The 18,016-nt window shown below is 53.8% G+C and overlaps 3 protein-coding genes across 4 annotated transcripts in view; 1 reads left to right on the top strand and 2 right to left on the bottom strand.

Moving 5' to 3' along the window:
- Nucleotides 1–843: 843 nt before the first annotated feature.
- TMEM121B (transmembrane protein 121B) lies at nucleotides 844–2,649 on the bottom strand. Its single transcript, XM_071422191.1, has one exon. It carries the CDS (start codon nucleotides 2,538–2,540, stop codon nucleotides 984–986), a length of 1,557 nt encoding a protein of 518 aa, XP_071278292.1. The 5' UTR covers nucleotides 2,541–2,649; the 3' UTR covers nucleotides 844–983.
- A 4,725-nt stretch (nucleotides 2,650–7,374) lies between these two features.
- On the bottom strand, nucleotides 7,375–15,339 carry HDHD5 (haloacid dehalogenase like hydrolase domain containing 5). Its single transcript, XM_071422194.1, has 8 exons — nucleotides 15,018–15,339; nucleotides 14,735–14,935; nucleotides 14,452–14,564; nucleotides 13,603–13,696; nucleotides 13,207–13,243; nucleotides 12,665–12,839; nucleotides 12,176–12,364; nucleotides 7,375–11,581 (listed from the first exon to the last, which is right to left on the bottom strand). Exons 1-8 carry the CDS (start codon nucleotides 15,096–15,098, stop codon nucleotides 11,224–11,226), a joined length of 1,248 nt encoding a protein of 415 aa, XP_071278295.1. The 5' UTR covers nucleotides 15,099–15,339; the 3' UTR covers nucleotides 7,375–11,223.
- The window catches only part of CECR2 (CECR2 histone acetyl-lysine reader), a 146,462-nt gene continuing 142,938 nt past the window's right edge, over nucleotides 14,493–18,016 (top strand). For both annotated transcript variants that reach the window (XM_071422185.1, XM_071422184.1), the window contains exon 1: nucleotides 14,493–14,599. The gene's annotated coding sequence lies outside the window, so the exon portion shown is untranslated. The remainder of the gene's footprint in view (nucleotides 14,600–18,016) is intronic.

Genomic DNA, 18,016 nt, shown 5'->3' with positions numbered 1-18,016 from the left:
TCCTCTGCTCTGTTCTGCCCTTGGAGAGGGGGCACTTTGCAGGCTTAGCCCCATCTCTGCTCTCTCAAGCAGGCATAGAAAGGGGCCAGAGGAAATTTTCCAGCCTTTCTGGCTGTGTAAAGGAAGACCCTATGTTCCGTGTAAAAGAAAACCAACGCTGATTCGGTAAACATGCATATTCACAGAGAAATGAGAGCCCCAGCACCTGGGGATGCCAGCAGGAGGCTGCTGTAAACCCTGTTCTCACCAGAAATAAATGTCTTGGTGGTTATGAAATGGGGCCTAAGCCCTGGTTTGTGTCCATGCTGGACTGGTTTCTTTAGCGTGTGAAGTCAATGTAAGATGCAAAAGGTTGAAGCACAGAGGTAGACATTTTGGCTAGGAGAAGGTGGCTCATGGGCTTGAAGTGACCGAGTGGCCAGCGTGCTTCCAGAGGTTCCTTAGCTGGCACACAAAGGCCTGGGAAACACAGGCAGCAGCTTTGCACGACCTAGGAAAACCAAAGCGTGCTTCCTTCTGTCCTTCCCACACCTGGAGGCAACACCTGCTGGTCAGGCCCCTCTTGCATCTCATTATTGTGGTCAGCAGGAGTTCTTAAAGGAGGGGACAAAATGGACTGGTCCCTGTTGAGGATGAAAAGGAAAAAAACTGAACCTTTTCGGTGACAAAGCAACACAATGTCCTGGGGCAGGAGGGGGGGGTTGAAGAGTGGGACCCTCCAGACAGTGGAGATGCAGAAGCACTGGGAGAAATCTTGTCATGAAGGACCGGTGCGTTTTCTGGGGACAAGCGTCATCCGTAGGCTCCTGCAGGTAGTCGGGTTTGTGCGGAGCTTCCGCTGCTGGGTTTGTCCAAAAGGAAGGGAGGAGGGGAACGGGAGTCTGACAGGGAAACCCACGTCCCCTTCCCCTGCTCGGCCACGGCGGAGGGAACCTGAGCAGAACGCAGAGACAGAGCCTCTGCCGGGAGCGGGCCCGGGGGGCTCAGCCCTGGGCGGTGACCGCCAAGGCGTTCACGTACCCGTGGGGACCCACGTCCACGTCGGAGAGCCCGTGGGCCAGCGGGGCGGCGGCGGGGGCGGCGGCGGCCGGGCCGTACTTGGCGGGCGGCGGGGCGGCGGCGGGGCGGAGGAGGCAGCAGGTCTCCAGCGCCTCCAGGCCGCGGCAGGTCAGGAAGAAGAGGTTCTTGAGCATGAAGAGGGACAGCGGCTGCTGGTAGCGCAGGAGCAGGAGGCAGCGCAGCGCCAGCAGCGGCGCGTCCAGCAGCCCGGCGGGCAGCAGGAGGTGCAGGGCGAGGCGGGCGGCGCCGGGCGGGCGGGCGGCGCTCAGCTCGTACAGCCACAGCACCGGCGAGGCCAGGCAGAGGAAGTAGACGGCGATGAGCAGGTAGCGCAGCGGAGCGGGCAGCGGCGCCGGCCGCCCGGGCTGCAGCACCAGCTCCAGCAGGGAGAAGCTGTCGAGCAGGTCGAGGCAGGTGGCGAGGAAGGCGGCGGCGGCGCGGTGCTGCGGCGGCGGCTGCGGCGGCAGGAGCAGCTGCCCGGCGCCCTCGGTGCCGATGGCCCGCAGCAGGCAGTACAGCAGCGGCGCGGAGAGCGCCAGGGTGATGCGGAAGCCGGTGGTGCCCAGCGGCAGGCGCAGCTCGATCAGCTCCAGGATGGAGGTGCCCAGGATCAGCGCCGCTTTGGGCGTGAAGGCGATGGAGTAGATGAGCCAGGCGAGGTGCGCGTAGGCGAAGTCGCCGCCGCGGGGGGGGACCCCGGCCCCGCGGCCCCCGGCCCCGCGGCCGCCGGGGGGGCCGTGCAGCAGCAGCGGGTGCGGCGGCGGCGGCCCGGGGGGCGGCGGGGGCCGCTCCCGGCGGCGCGCCCGGCTGTTGCGGCAGAAGAAGATGCCCCAGCCGGCCGCCAGCACCAGGTCGGTGGCGATCCAGCTGCACCAGTACAGGTCGGTGACGGCGATCAGGTAGAGGTCCAGCAGCGCGCCCTGCCCCAGCAGCAGCACCAGGGACAGCGCCTGGAAGCCCCAGCGCCGCCCTCCCCCCGCCCCGCCGGGCCCCAGCAGCGCCCCCGCCGCCGCCCCGCCGCCCCCCGCCCCGCCGCCCGCCGCCGCCGCCCCGTACAGCTCCGCCGCCGTCATGCTGCGGCCCGGGCTCCCGCCGCCGCCGCCGCTGCTGATGCTGCTGCTGCTGCTGGGGAGCGGCGAGGCGGCGGCGGGCAGCGGGGTGGCGGGCGGCGGCACCAGGGGCTTGCTGATGCTGCTGCTGTCCTCCTCCTCTTCCTCCTCCTCCTCCTCCTCTTCCTCGGCGCTGCTGCGGGGGCTGCGAGGGCGGCGGGCCCGCGCCGAGCCCGAGCTCGACCCCGAGCCCCGCCGGCTGCCGCCGCTGCTGGAGCCCCGCTGGAAGAGGGGCTGCCGGTCGGCGGCGTGCGGCGGCAGCGGCGGCGGCGGCGGCGGCGGCGGCGGCGGCGGCGGCGGCGGCGGCGGCGGCGGCTGGAAGGAGCCCGAGGAGGAGGAGACCGAGCGCTGGTTGGAGGCAGCGCGGTGCATGGTCCTCCCCGGCCCCCGAGCCGGCGCGCCGGGCCCGACGGCCGCGCCGCGGCCCCCGGCCCGCCCCCGGCCCGCCCCCCGCACCGGCCCCGGGCCCGGCGGCGGCGGCGGCGGCAGCGGTGCGGAGAGCCCGAGCGGCGGCGGGCGGCGGGGGAGCCCGGGGGCGGCGCCGAGCAGCAGCCGCAGCAGCTGCCGGAGCCGGGGCGGGCGGCTGGCGGCGGTGGGTGGGCTGGGGCTGGGGCTGGGGCTGGGGGAGAGGCTGCGCGGCCGGGGGAGGGGAGGAGGGGGGCGAGAACGGGAGGGTGAGGAAGGCGCCCCCGCCCTGTCCCCCGGGATGCTCCCCTTCCACAGCTCGGGGAGCGTCCTGCCCCGCAGGAACCCCGCGAGCCGCCCCCGTGGACGTGCCACAGCCCCGCGGCACCTGCTCCGTAACATCGGGAGTGCTTCGGCCTCCCCTGGTCTCTCCAGGCTGGCCAAGACAAAGACCAGTTGGCCTGGCACAGAGCCTACAATGAAGTGCTCATTTGTGGCTCATCTGTGCTGCTGGACATTCATCTGTCCCCACATTTGGTCTGGTGTGTTTGTTCATCAAAGTAAGTGTCTTTTATCCCACCAGCTTTCCGAGTTGAGCCTATCCACATGCTGAGGGCCCTGCCCAGTTTGCCATGATGGGACAGAGCCTTTGAATTGATATGAATAGCTCTGGAGTTCTTACTTCTACTGAAAGCAACAATTGGGACCTTTATTGACCCACTATTAATGGCCTCGAATTGAGCTTAATAGCTGGCTGCATCTGTTTATCACCAGCACTAATGGCTTGGGACATCATGTTCCAAAGTGCCTCGGTGCTCAGCATCACCAGTTCCTCATCTGTACCTGTGCCCACCAGTGATGAGCCGGGTGCTTGCCTGACAATGATGTGCAGCACATCAAATAAACTGCCTCCACAAACATCTGTATTAACTACACTTTGTGATAAAGATCCAAAATAGCTTCACGTTTTCAGCATGTTGCTGAATCAACACATGGCACTGAGCAAATGCTGCTTGGTGCTGGGAAAGGACATCCAGGACAGCAGTGACAATCATCTAATACATGTTATTGCAGGCTCCCTGAGGAGCCCTGCTCCAGTCAATGTCCCTGGCTGCTCTTGGCTACAAGGAGAAATCAGTCTGGGGTACAAGGAGAATTCATGCTTAAACTTGAAGCAAAGAGATAACTGAGTAAGGGAAAGGGAGAACTTGGTGTGGATTGACACAAAGATTTCTTTGGGCACACAGCAACAATCAGGGGAAGGCTTTCTCTCTTTGACTTTGCTGCCTAAGAAAAATCCATGGCCAAACAATTGCTTAGACTTTTGTCTACAAAAGTCTACAATTTTTGTACCGCCCCACAAAGATTTCACTGAAGGCTCTGTGGATGGGCTCTGATAGGGAGCAGGAGGCTGGGGTCCATGGCCAAGGAGGATGATTGCTCTCTCTGGTGCTGTTTCATGTTCTTTGGCTGGTGTTGGGAGCTGCCCAGCTCAGGACAGCTCAGAGTGGTGTGAATGGCACCAGCTGTGCCTCCTCATGTGGTTTCCACATAAAGGCTGGGTTGGATGGCAGTGTAAGCCTGTGTGGCCCATGGTAGAGGGTAAAACCACATCCTTATGTTCTGGATCCTGGCTTTTATCCAAGGTGGGTGAGTGCCTTCACCTGACTCTTCTCAGGTAAGCCATGATTCATGTGTGGTCAGCCCTCAGCATTAAATTTGTTTGCTCTTGCCACATTCTGCTGCAAGGGGAGTTTTCCACTCCTACAAGAGGATGTGGAGTAAAAACCAAGCATCCATCTGGGCTGCTGGGGGCAACAGCCCTCAAGCAGAGAGGGCTGCTCCTGCCCTGCCTGGGCAGCAGACACTGACAGCTTTGCTCTGGGTTTCCTGAGCAGTGCAATTCCCTGTGTGCCACGGGCTGGACATGCCCACATGCTGCCCTGGCAGCCTGCCACAGGCACTCACAGCTCTGCTCTTCATCCAGGCACTCATTTCACAAAGATTCCCCAAAGCTTTGGGAGGCTGTGTGGTGTCCCCCCTGCTGGGTGAAGGGATTTGGGTGGGGATCCCTGGGCTTTGGGCGGGCTGCCACCCACAGCTGGCGTGCAGAGCTGGGAAATGGGCTCTGACCCTGCCACCCAGGTGATGTGGGGAGCTGGGAGCAGGGAACTGAGGCAGCTGGGAGGGAGCTGGGCGCTCAGGGGGCCTGCTGGGCTGAGGCTGTGTGAGCAGGGCAAGAGCAGCCTCGTGGAAATGGCTCTCCATACACCACAGGATGCCTGCTGGGGCTGTGAAGGCTCCTGCATCCAAGGTAGGTAGGTGGGAACAGGGAGAACCCGTGGTGGCACAGCAAGGGGAGCTATGACAAGGAATGGGGGGACAAAGGAAGGAGGGTGGAAGCTCAAGGGCTTCCTTGGGCTGAGTATGGGCTCTAGCAGTGCAAACACAACAAAAACAAAGAGGTGAGGATAAGAAAGGAGCTTATTTGTAGGAAAGGAAGCAGAAATTGTGCCTCTGCTTCAAAACAGGAATGAGGGGAAAAATGACTTCTACTCAAGAAAGCACTGAAGAGCTTTTTGTAGCACACTGTAGGATGGGATATGACAAGATGATGCTTCCCATGTGATCCAGTTATTTAATGCAATGTGCAGTCCTTGGATGTGTTAGTGCTTAACCACTGCTGTTAAAACATTAAAAAGCTAAACTATAAATAGATTCTACTCTTTAGTAGCTCCCAAGCTATGTTTTTGGCTTTTTAATGTATTGATGTGTATGCACAGAGATGTGTGTGTATACATATATTTAAAGGGAAACAGCAGACAGAGTTTTGTGCAATAGTCATACTGAATATCTAAAATGCTACCATTTTTAGTTTACACTGCAAGTGGAAACAAGTGTGCCCTCAAAAATACCCCTGTTGGGGGAAGGCAAAACTTTCTTGAGGGCTGAACTTGGGAGGAAACAAAATAATGACTCAATTTCTTGGGGGAAGGAAAAAAAAAAAAAGAAAAACAGGGCAGATATATGCCTGAAAGAAAGACCAGAAACTAGATACCTAATTATACCCTGCAGTAAGCTGTCAGAAACTGGCAGCAGTGGGAGGGAAAGAGGCAAAGCTGATCTCAGGGAGTTTGAACATAATCTGCTCCAACCATACTTAAAATGCCTTTTGTGTGGGAAAGGAAGCTTCTGGGATTCTCTGACACACACTTTGTGCTGCACTTATCTAACCCATTCAAATGGTCAGGGCTGAAGTGACAGATAAATGTAAAAAAGTTTCACCTGGCCAGCACCAAAATTCAACGATGCCTTGGCTTCCAAATGCAATTCCTTTGTATCTGAACTGCTGATCCTGGTGTTATGGTCCAGGGAAAGCAGATCCTCTTCAAAAGGATATTGAAGTGTTAACAGTCTATTGCTTGTAATTACATTTCGGTTCAAAGAGCTTTCAATGCCTGCAGAAAGTGCCAAGACATTTCTTTTCGTGCTTGTAGCAGGGTAGGGGGCTTGGAGAGGGGATTTGGGGTTTGCTTTTGGTGTTTTGTCTTTACTAAGTCTTAGCATAGAGCATCTATGAGCTGACCTTGAGGAGAAAGTGAAAGCTCTTCATAGTTTAGATGACTGAAAAGGAAAAGTAGGTGTGTTACAGTGAATTAAGTGTTTTCTTGATGGAGGCTTGGTTCCTAGAGAACGCATTGCTGCCCTGCTGGTGCAGGGTTTCAAACTGTTGCAGACTGGGTCTCTGCAGGTCTGTAAGTGCACAGTGTTCATCAAATTAACTGCAGCCATAAAAAAAAAAACATACAGATTTGTGTTTTATAATTGGGGTTAGGAAGGCCTGGCAATAGAAGGTTTGGACAGGCCCCTAAAGGTATCAGGGCAAGCAGGGACCAAGCACTTCCCAAGGGTTACCCTGGCAGGCATTTCTCACGGCATTCCCCTGGGACCAAACTCCTCCAGGGCTCTCAATCCTTTTGTTCAGGTTGGTTCTTCTTCGGTGTTTAACTCTGCACCTTGGGCTGGGTAAGGATTTCTCTGGGGACTCCAACTTCCAGCTCAGCCTCTCCTACAGGGGACACCTTCACCCTAGGCTGCCCTTGTGCTCTGACAGCAGTGATTAAAAGCACCTGGGAGCTTCAGGTTGTGATCTCTCCCTGCTTAACTAAACCTTGATTAGCCCTGTCTTGGGTGACTGCTCCAACTACCAAAGCACTGGATAAAAGGAGGAGGCTGATTAACACTTATCATTATTTATTAGAGGCTGGGGCTGTAGGTCACTTCTCCAGGATGTAGAATATAATTCAGTTGTATTCTGAATATATATATCCTCTCTCTGCTGAAATTTGGAATCCTAGTCCACTCCCTCCAAAACTGCTTTATGATTGTTGCTTTCAACACCAAGTTCTCAGGATCTGCCTCACACTTGTTTTGCTATCTAATGTGCCTCCTGTGAGCTGTGAACTTTGTAGATGGGAAACTTTCTGATAAAATATAAAAAACAATGCAAGTTTTTATATTGGCTGTTTCTAGATTATTAAAGATGATGTTTTCACCTAGCAGGATTTTGAATTTTCTGTTGAAATCAGGGGAAGCTTTTGGTTCTAGTCTGAAAGTTTGCCAGTTAATTGCTGAAGGGGTAACTTTCAGGGTGGTTCCCTCAAGAAAATCTGGTAATATCTTGAAGAACAGGGAGAAAAACATGAAAAAGTAAACATAATTTGCCCTAATAATCTTCTAGGGCAAAGATTTAAAAGAGAGCAGGATAATCCCCATTAAATGTACACACAGGAAGTTAAAATTAATTTCAAAGAAAACATATTTTATTATTTTACATATGTGGTTGAACAAAGCAGCAACTCTGTAACTGCATTGAAATTAATATGAAATCTAAAATAATCAGAGTTTGTGATTTCTCTGAATGATATATAATCACTCTTCTGCAGTGCACATGACACAATCTGAAACATTACCATTTCCTGGAGGGGGAAAGACATGGCAGGGTTAGGACTGGAAGGAAGGGGACAGCAGTGTTATTCAGATGCCCTGAATGCCAGGTTAGCAGCTGCATGTGTCCTGTGGAAGAAAGGAATTGACTTCTCTGGCCACCACGTTATTGCATGCCAAAAAAGCTCTTGGTTTCAGATCCAGAACAAGGTCTATCCCTTGGTTCCTTCCTGCTAGCCTCAGTTGCAAGCTCCAAGCTCCCTTCTGGCTTGACTAAAACCTGTTCATCTTTGGAAGATGGAGTTGTTAGGATCAGGTCTTTGCCCTGTTTGCTGTACAGGGCAGTGCACCATGTAAATATTAAGGTACTGGATCAGCAGTGAAGTCCCCTCTCCTGCTTGGTCCCTTGCACAATCTGCACAGAAGGATGACGGCTCCAAAGAACAGAAATACTGCTTTGGAGACACCTCATCTGGGCAATACATGAGACAAAGGAAGAGTTTCCTTCCAGCCACGCTGGAAGCTAATTCCAGGGAGCTGCAGTTCCAAGGAAAAAGGATTTCACTGAATTCTGGCAATAAGAGATGTCCATAAATGAACTGGACGTAAGTGACAAGCCTGTACAACACTCTAGCACAACTCATAGAACAGAGGAGACCTGCCAAGCAATGCCATTAACAGAAACCTTTCAGAATCAAGCCAGTGTCCAACAGCAGCTGGAGAAGCCAGACTTCCTACTCCATCCAGTGGGTCCATGCAATTCCCAGGCAGGGACTTGGACAAAGTGCACTGTTTCAAGGAGCCAAGAAGGGGAAGAGGGGAAAGGTCTTTGCATTGCTCAGACCAAGGGCAGCCTATCTGGCTAATTAGTGCAGAGAGCAGCAAAGCAGAGTTTTTTATGCAACCTTACTTGGTATGAATTAGGCAAAGGGTACAAGATATTTCTAGATTCCTTCTCCTCCCTTCTGTTCAATTTCAACTCGCAAGCAAAGCATTTTTTTAAAAATTCTTTATCACTGAAGTTCCTCCTACACATTTTTAAGACTGGTGGGAAAAAAAAAACTAAACTGATCCAGAGCTAAAAGCAGATTTGGAATCTGAAGCAGATTCACATCAGTCAGCTCACCTCTGCTGCTATTCCAACGATGGAGATGCCTGGCTCCCTCTCTGTGCAAACCTCTTCCTTCCTTGGAAGAGGTGCCACAGCCCTCAGGGCACAGTGGTTCAGCAGCACCTTTTCTCTGAGTAACTGGCACCACACTTCCAGCAAGGAACAAGACAGAGCTCTGCAAAGGGCTGGCTGCAGATGGACAGACCTCAGCATTTCTGCAGTCAGCACTCACCACGCTGGAGGTGCGGCTCCTTCTTGCTGCCAGCAAACACCTCCCTGAGGTCTGGCTATGAGCACCATTCCCAGGAATGCCAGGAAAGTCAGCACCCAAGTCAGCAAGCACTGCAAGGAAAGGGAGTGTTCCTCTTTCTGCAGTGGATGGCACCTCTGGAAAGGGAGGCTGAGGGACACTGGAGCCACCCTGTGAGTAAATGGGGTCTGGGCTCCAGTTTCAGGCCTTGCAGGCTGGGTGCACAGTACAGCTGTGACTCTGGAGAGGTGCTGAGCTAAAGGACCTTCCCTGTGTTATATCCCAAGTCCTTCCCTGTGCCTGCTCTTCTGGGAACTGGAGACAAGCCCTTATTTTGTGCAACAAGATGAAATGGTAATTTCCTTCTCTCTGCAGTGAAAGGAAAAGGATTCAAATCTGGGTTCCTCCCATTACAGCTGCTTTTAGAAGCAGCCAAGCAATTCTTGTCTTACCCCAAGTAATGGTAAGAGAGGAAGAAACTGCTTCCCATTGTGGATTTCACTGAGGGAAAGACATGCAAAGAGGTGTTTTTCTGCTCCTATTCATGAAGGGAAGGATAGAGAAACAGAGAAGGAACTCTTTTGCCTGGATAACTGAAAGAGCACCTGATCTGCCTCACACACAGAGCCTGGCACAACTTAAGAATTGAGCCTAGGCTGCAATGACCTTCCTAAGAAGACAGATCAGTATTGAGAGGATGGAGAGCAGCTGGAGCAGAATTTCAGTGCACATGGATGCTGAGACTTGAGTCAAGAACTCAAACTTCTGTGCAGAACATGTTTGCACCCTGTGTATGGAGCTGCCTGGAAAAGCAGGAAGGAGGAAAGAAGAGGCAGAGCAGACCCATTTCTGATACCTCAGTGTGGTGTGAGCTGAGTGTAATTAGGAAAATCAAGTCAGTAGTGTTGGCTCCAAAGCTTTTCATCATATACACAGGCTGATTTGTGCTTCTAAAATCACAGTGCTCCTCTGGAATTAAGACACTCCTTGCTAAGCCCAATCTTTCACATTAATTTCTCATGAAAACCTTGCTTATTTTCTTTGGAATGTCTATGGAGACACAAGTCTTATCTTTCTCTGGATAGGAGAGCTAGGAGAACAGAGGCAATAGAAGGTGCATGGTGTTGGGGAAATGTTCCTGGGCAGGCAAGTCCCAGCTGCTGATTCATGTTAGGGGGACTCTACCTGCATGTTAAAGAAAGAGGAGGGACCAGAGGTCAGACTGTATGGGGTATCCCTGAGCTGCAAACCACATGAGGGATGAGAGGAACAAAAGAACTGGAAGACACAGACATTTGTATTCTAAAAGATCAGGCCTGGGGATCTGGTACCATCCTGGCCTGATTGATCTTCTCTTTGAATCTTTGCATGCAAGGAAGGAGCAAAGGTGGACTGCGACTCTTTTTGTTTGGCCCTTGTTCCAAAGAAGGGCCCCTCTTGGAAGCTGTGCCAGCTGGAGCAGGTGGATGTTCCCTGCAACAGTTGGGATCAGAGTGGGTGCCAAAAAAGCCTCTTGCTGCAGCACTGAGTTCTGGGCAAAGACAACTCTGCCAATTCAAACTCTGTGGTGGTTTCCTCTGCTGCTGAGCACAGGCTGCTGGCTCCCTGGTGGGATGTGAAAAGGCAGGGGTGTTCACAGAATGCTAAATAGGGGGGGAGGGAACAATATAACTTTCACCTCAGCCCTGCAGCAAGTTGCTCTGGCTACTGAAGCTTCCTTTGAGGGGCTCTGCCTCTCCACAGCTGCCAGATGACTGCAAAACAGAACTTTGTTTCAGGCTGACAGTGATGCAGTGGCAAATCCCCAGGCAAAGAGAATTTGTTAAAGTCTGTAGGCACTTACTCTTCACGAGGAGAATGTTAAGACTTAAAGCCTTCTCTTGGCATGGAGCCACCACAGCCCAGCTTTTGGTGTGCTCGAGTCACAGCCTGGACAAACAGCACATTCTACAAATGGCTGATGCTGGCTCCTTGTGTGGGAAGAGCTTTGCCCTCAAACACCCCACAAAGAGGAGGGTGGGCTCCCCTGGTCTTTGCACTCAAAGTGTGGAAAAGAATGAGCTGTGGGAGCTGAACAAAACTGGGATTGCTGGGACAAGCCTACTCCTTATACCCTGTTTCCATTATGGCTCAATTATGGCTGGCAGCAATGTGCAGTCACAGTTGAAAGTCTGTGGGCAGACGAGTATTAAAAAAATTAAGGGGCTTTTAGTGCTGCAACAGGGAGTTTTCTTAAACATTAGCTAGATTAGAAAATCACCCCAGGTCCCTCCCCATTCTTCCCCTCTTTCCAGTACATAAAACCCCTTACAGCAGATCTTGAGGCACACCTGTCTGAACCCCTAGCTCCAGTTTTCTTTTTTAAAAGCAAGTTGCACAGCCTCATCCACATCCTGCACTATGTGGGACGCCTGCAGCAGGCTGGGGTCGAAGCAGAAGTCCCGGTGTCCATGGAACACTGTCTCCTCTGTTTCCTTGGGAGCGGCGCCGTCGGGGCGGTACACCCCAGTGCAGACCAGGATGGACTCACAGCTCTCCACTGAGTTGTTGCAGTCATTCCTCAGCTCCAGGGAAAACTCAGCCTGGGCACTGGCTGCCTGTGGGCTCCTCCTCAGCCCAGCCTGGACCTGGTTCTGCTGAGCTGACTTGAGGTAGTTGTTGTAGAGGTTTGCCCCATAGACGTCAGACATGGGGTTATCCCTGGATAAGGTCACAGTGTGAAACAGAAAGGAGAAACAAGCCCATGAGAATGGGCTCAGAAATGGTAAACAAGCCCTCTGGCTCTGTGGGACTGAGATTGAGACAGCACTGAAGAAGGAAGGGGTGTGAGATAGTCGCTAACATCAAGAGGAGCAGCTGGAGTAGGCCAGTGAGCCCTGCTCAGGACATGTGCACCTTTCAAAGGGGACACAGCACAGCCCAAGCACCCAGAGCAGTTTCAGCCATGACTGGATCATATCCCTGGATTATTTGCCCAAAGTGCTTGGCCAAACTGAGCTAACAGTGCTACATCTGGGTCTCTTAGTTTTGTCTTTGAGTCGCTCTTTGTGCACTCTGCATCCTGTAGTCCACAGCTTTGCTGTGTAGGATACAAAAAGCCAGCAAGCCTCTGTTCCAGGATGCGAGGCTCCAGAAATACCACTGGAATTTTGGTATTAACTTTAGAAATATCCAGAGGGGAAAAAAATGGAAGAAAGTAAGAAAAAAAAACCCCAAACAAACAAAACCCCACCACCACTAAAGAGCAGGCAGTTTGCAACTCCCTACGGAAACCAGCAGGAAAAAATCTCTTACCCAACTGCATAGAGGCGTCGGATGGGAGCCTTCCAGCCCTGCTTCTCTGCCTGCTGCTGGATCAGGTACTGGGCATAGCGGTAGGTGATGGGGCTGGGTTTGCCAATCAGGGCCTCATACTTCAGCTCCTTGCCTGTCACCTTCTTGTAGATGCTCTCCAAGCAGAGCAGGAAAGTGCCATGGCCAAACCTGCCCCAGAAAGGAGGTCATCAGCATCGCCAGTAACAGCACTGAGGCAGCAAGCACTCCTTGGTTATTGCCTGTTGTGGATATGGTGCCCACACGCCCCTCCACAGACAGTGGTCTGGCTTTTGCTGCTCCCCAGGTTTTAGTCTTTATTTCTCATACAGCTTTCATTCTCTGCTGCTAATTACATTGTACAATCAAGCTCTTAAAACATTCAAATGCTAAAAAAACACAGTAGGAAAAGATCATCTGCACGAGAGGAGTGTGAAATGGGCTAAACCAAATCCCACACGTGCTTTTCACCTGGGCATCTTGGCTTCAGCCATCCACAGGAGGTCCATGTTGCAGGCCAGGATAGGCAGATGAGGGTATGGCACATCCTGCAGCTCTGCCCCAGGGTTCCCATTGCTCAGGAGTACATCAGCAATGAGTTGCAGGCTCGTCTCCCACCTCACTGGCTCGCCAAACAGAATCACCCCTGCAAGATTTTGAGAGCTGTTTGGAAACTCACAGCATCCAAAAGCCACCAGCTAACAAAACCCCTCCTGTGCTGGGCTGCCCTGGTAGGTACAGCTACCAGTGGAACATGGCTGCTGCCAGGGCTCCAGTCTGCGCATCTCTGCACCATGTGCACCTCTGGTTCCAGATACTGGCACACAGCACAGGGAAAAGTTGCTTTGATCCAGCTTTTCCCAGCAGTGAGGCTGCCTCCTGGCTGTGCCCTCTGCATGTGCTGCCCATGGACAGCAGTGAGCTGACAGCACATCATTAGCTCCCAGCCCAGCTGGCATGCCTTGCTCTTAGCTCTGCTTGCTGCTCATATGTAAACACAGGCCTCTGCTTACCTTCTATAGTGGGGAAGCCAGGGGGGGGAGGAGGAGGCTGCCAGAAAAAAAGGAAGGCTGGATTAGTAATGCAAAACCTAATGCTAATATTTTCCGCCTCCCCCATCCCAGATGGGATTCCACAGATCTTGTACTCCTGTCTCAGAGCTGGAGATGCCAACCAAACCATCTTACCCCTCACTGCAAGGAACAGCAATGGAAGGCAGAGACAGGAGAGGGCAGAGTCACTGCCCTTCCTGCAGGAGCCAACAGTGGGAAGAGCAGAGGGGCTGCCTGCTCAGTGCCAGTGCCAGGCTCCTGCTGAGGGACCTCAGTGACAGCTGCCCTGTCCCTTTGCTGTGTGCTGTGACCACCCTGCCCCAGATCACCCCTTCTGCTGATGCTTCAGGAAATTACCAGCTCTTTCGGCCTGCGGCTCAGGTCCACCATGTCCAACAGGGGATACGCCTTCCTCAGGGCCTCTATGGTGACCACGTGCTTGAACCCCAGGCTAGTTCAGACCATCAAGGAATGTTGTGGAGACTGGCTTGTTTGGTTTTGGTTTTTTTTTAAGTGACAGTTTTTCTGTAAGTTACTTGCAGAAGCATCTGCAGGATTAAGGAATGCAAGTCCTAGTAACAGAGCAGTGTGGTAAAGTATAAGCTTTCAGCCAGACAAAAACACCTTCTGTTAATTACATTGTACAATCAAACTCTTAAAGCATTCAAATGCTAAAAAATAACAGTAGGGAAAGATCATCTGCACAAGAGGCATGTGAAATGGGCTAAACCAAATCCCACACGTGCTTTTCACCTGGGCATCTTGGCTTCAGCCATCCACAGGAGGATCAGACTGCTCAAAGCCCCATCATATTTCAGTTCCTTCAACTGCTGTCAGATTCTGGGGAAAACCTCATCCGTGGGACAGTTGGGAGTGACCTTTAATGGGTTTTGCCACGGAAGAATGGGAGGAGCACAACTTTTATCTCAAAAATGAGACACCTAAAGCTGACGGAGAACAGCAATCACAGGAGAACTCATGAGCGTGAGAAGCCAAACACCAAACAGGTGAGCCAGGCAGTGACCACCATGGACATCAACAGCACCTGAGCCTGTCCATAAGGACGCTGCCCCATAAGGTAAGCCCGGTGACCTTTGTGTCTCCTTGTGCTACAGAAGCTGAGCAAGAGCGTGCCAGGGCTGGGGCTGGGGCAGGAGCAGCAGCCTTTAGCAGGGCACACAGAGCACCACCAGGCACAAAGGATACTTGTGGGCGTTCTCCTGCACGGGCCCCTGCCCGGCCACCAGCATGCACCTCTGGTGGAACTGGCTGAAGAGCTGCAGAGGGCTGTGGGACAGGATCACCTGCTCCGGAGACACCTGCGGGACGGAGGGAGCCCGGCTGGGACCCGCAGGTAGGACCTGGCCCCTTCTCCCGGCGGTTCTGGAGCTGCCCCTCTGCAGCCCCCGGGCCGCGGCCAGGCCGGGCACTGGCGGTGCTGCCCTGCCGGGATCGCTCGGGCTCCCTCCCGCCGCCCCGTCAGCGTTACCTGCAGCCCCAGCGCCCGGGACAGCTCTCGGGCCTTGTCCGAGCGCAGGCAGTTCCCGGCGTTGGTCAGGAACACCACGGGCACCCGCAGCCGCCCGCCGCCGTCGGCCAGCCTCTGGAAGGCGCGGCGGGCGGCGGGCACGGGCTGGCTGCCCCGCACCAGCACGCCGTCCACATCGAACAGGAACCCGAAGGCCGGCGGCTGCAAGGCGAGCGGAGGGCACGGTCAGCCGGGAGCCTCCCCGCCCGCCCCGCGCCCGCCCCGCGCCCCTCCGCGCACGCACCCGGCCGCAGAGCCCGCGGGCGGGCGGCCCCGGGGCGCGCAGCAGCGCCCGGCCGGCCCGCAGCGAGCCGCGCAGCGCCATCCTCCCCGGCCGCCTCGGGCTCCCGCCGCGCCCGGACTACAGCTCCCGTCCGCCCCTGCGGCCCGGGCACGCCGCCGCTGCCGGCCCGCGGGGAGCGGCCGGAGCCCTGCCGCGCTGCCCACACGCGGCTGCGGGCAATGGTGCTGCCAGGGAAGGGCTCTACCCCTGGTTCGGGGCACAGCGGGTTCGGTGAGAGCTGGAGAGAGGAGCGGGTGTTGGAAGCAGCGGGACCCACCGGGAAAGGGGGTGCGCTGGCCACAAGCAGCCCTGCCACGCTAGAGGCGTGCAGAATCACCGGCGAGCCATGCTAGAAAGAAGAAGGCTTCTGATGTGATGAATAAGGCTATTCCTAGCGTAGTCCTTTTTGTACAGTGGGAGTACGGTGGCCTTGGGATGTGCTTTCTTGTACAATGTCACCTCATCATTGGAACATGAGAATAGTGGAGAGTAGGCCTAGAATAAGGAGTCGAGGGGAGTTGTAGGGAATCATATTGTTAGTCCTGAGGTGGTTGGGAGAGCAGCGGCTGCTCCTAGGATAGGTCAGGGGCTACGGTCTACTATGTGATGAGAATGTGCTTGGTGTGCCATGGAGAGTTAGATATTTTCTTGTAGGTAGAGATTTGGGCAGGAGGGAGCCAAAGGCTTTGAGCCCTACAGTGCAATAACAGCGGGTTTATCTCAGCCCTTCACAAAGTCAAAGAACGGGAGGCTCTCGGTCTGTGAGGGAAGTGCTCCGGAGCTGCTCCGCGGTAACGGAGGCGTGGGCCCGGGCGCGGCCTGGCCTCAGTCGGACTGGTGACTGCTCGCCCTGCCTGCCATCTGCGTGCCCGGGAATGGCACCGCAGCCTGGCACCTCGGCCACCCCACGGGCACAGGGATCGTCCCCGTGTGCTCGGCACTGGGGATGTCCCGCCTCGAGTGCTGTGTCCAGATCTAGGCTCCTCCCTGCAAGAAATTCAGGTGTGGAGCAAGTCCAGAGAAGGGCAGCAAAGGTGAAGGCTCTGGCGTTCTGTGAGGAGTAGTGAGGGAGCTGGGGCTGGAAGAGAAGCTCAGGAGAGACATTATGGCTCTCTACAACTCCCTGACCTCCCCCTGAGATGGGGGTCGGGCTCTTCTCCCAGGCAACAGCGACAGGACAAGGTGTGCCAGGCTGGACATCAGGCTCAAGGTGTGCCAGGCTGGACATCAGGAAGAATTTCTTCACTGAAAGTGTGGTTAGGTATTGGAACGGACTGCCCGGGGAGGTGGTGGAATCAGCATTCCTGGAGGTGTTCAAGAATTGACTGGATGTGGCAATGACTGCCGTGGTCTGGTTGACAAGGTCTAGTGGTGGTCAGTCAGTTTGGACTTGATGACCTTGCAGGTCTTTTCCAACTTTAAGAATTCTGTAAGTTGCTGCCCTGCCTTTGCTCAGCCTTTTCTGTGCAAACCCTTTTCCCTACAGATAAATAAGGTTGTCTAAAACTCTGGTCACTTTTTTTACCCTTTGGCAGACTTGCATCCCTCTTTCCTGCACCCTGAAACAGAAATCTTGATGCTGAATTCAGCTGAGGCCTTTCCAAACGTGGGGAAAGTAAAAGGTTCATTTCACATCTATGGAGATGAAGCAATGTTTGTTTGCTTTCTGACTGGGCTTAGGATCTCCTGAGTCCCTCGACAGGGCAGGTTTAACACGTATGACTTTAGGCATCAATTACACACTGTAATTGTTTGTTTTTACGCTTCCATTGCCATGAACGCCAACCTTAATTTGTTTTTGACCCACTTTAACACCTAGAGCCCTATTTGCTGAGCTATTAAAGCAGTGGCAATTCAGAGATATACATTTGTACAGATGGTTATTCCTCCTTAAGTGCTTTTGCCTTAACTGAATCACCTACTGTTTATTTTTTGTAATTTCCTCAATTTGCCAGGATCACTTTAATTTCTCAGAAGTGTTTGCAGCTCATCCTGCTCTGGCAAAATTTATGCTGGCCTTGGAGACATTACTGAAAGTATTTAGCTCTGTGAGGAACTGGGTTTAAAACTTTCTTCCATCAACACACTACAGCTATTCTGATGTGTGCCTTCCCAGCTATGTACAAACCAGAGGCCTCCAACCCTCACTTTCCCTGGCTGTCAGTGAAAAATAGTCAGAGAGAGAGGCAAAGATTTTCTGAAATTAATGACAAACACAGGAGCCTTGTCTCAAGTGCTGCTCACCCGTCCACTGGGGCGGTCCCTCCTGGCAGAGTGAAAATGTGATGGATTTGCTGTGATTTCTGCTTAGGGTATTTGCTAACGTGGATTTATGGCCTTTTAATGATACAGCCACTCACAAGTTAGACAGGTTGGGTTGTTTTGCTTGCTGGTTTCGGTGCATCTAGACTGAACTGCATTGAGGGGGTCTCTCAGTCCCTTTTATTTTAAGTGTAGGGATACTTTTGCCCCTTTCTTCCCGTTCCTGAGGCATAAAAAAGAGCTGGGAGAGACATCCAGCCTGTCCCCTATCACAGAGATTTCATTGCTAAAAAAAGAAAAAAAAAAAATAGTGTATTAAATATCCAGGAGTTATAGTGGGGGGGAAAGAGGGGGATGAGGCAGGGGTTTTTGGGGGTGGGGGGTTTTGGAGAGAGGGTTTTTGGGGTGGGCGTTTTTGGGGGTGAGGGTTTTGTGGGTGGAGGCTTTTGGGGGTGGGGGTTTTTGGGAAAGGGGGATTTTGTGGGTGGGGGTTTTGCGGGTGGGGGTTTTTGGGTTGGAGTTCCTTGGGCTGGGGGTTTCGGGGCTGGGGGTTTTTGGGGGTGGGCTAAATGGGGGTGGGGTTTTTGGGGGCTGGGCCTAATGGGGTTGGGGGTTGTGGGGGCTTTGAAGGAGAGGGATTTCTGGGTGGGGATTTTGGGGGTGAGGGTTTTTGGGGGTGGGGGTTTTTGAGCATGGGG

The sequence above is a fragment of the Agelaius tricolor genome, unplaced genomic scaffold (genome assembly GCF_023055355.1).
Source record: "Agelaius tricolor isolate 1412-34295 unplaced genomic scaffold, bAgeTri1.0.p SCAF_3, whole genome shotgun sequence".
NCBI classification, from domain to species: domain Eukaryota; kingdom Metazoa; phylum Chordata; class Aves; order Passeriformes; family Icteridae; genus Agelaius; species Agelaius tricolor.
Note: the sequence above shows the minus strand (reverse complement) of the source record. Positions and strands in the feature narration are given on the sequence as shown.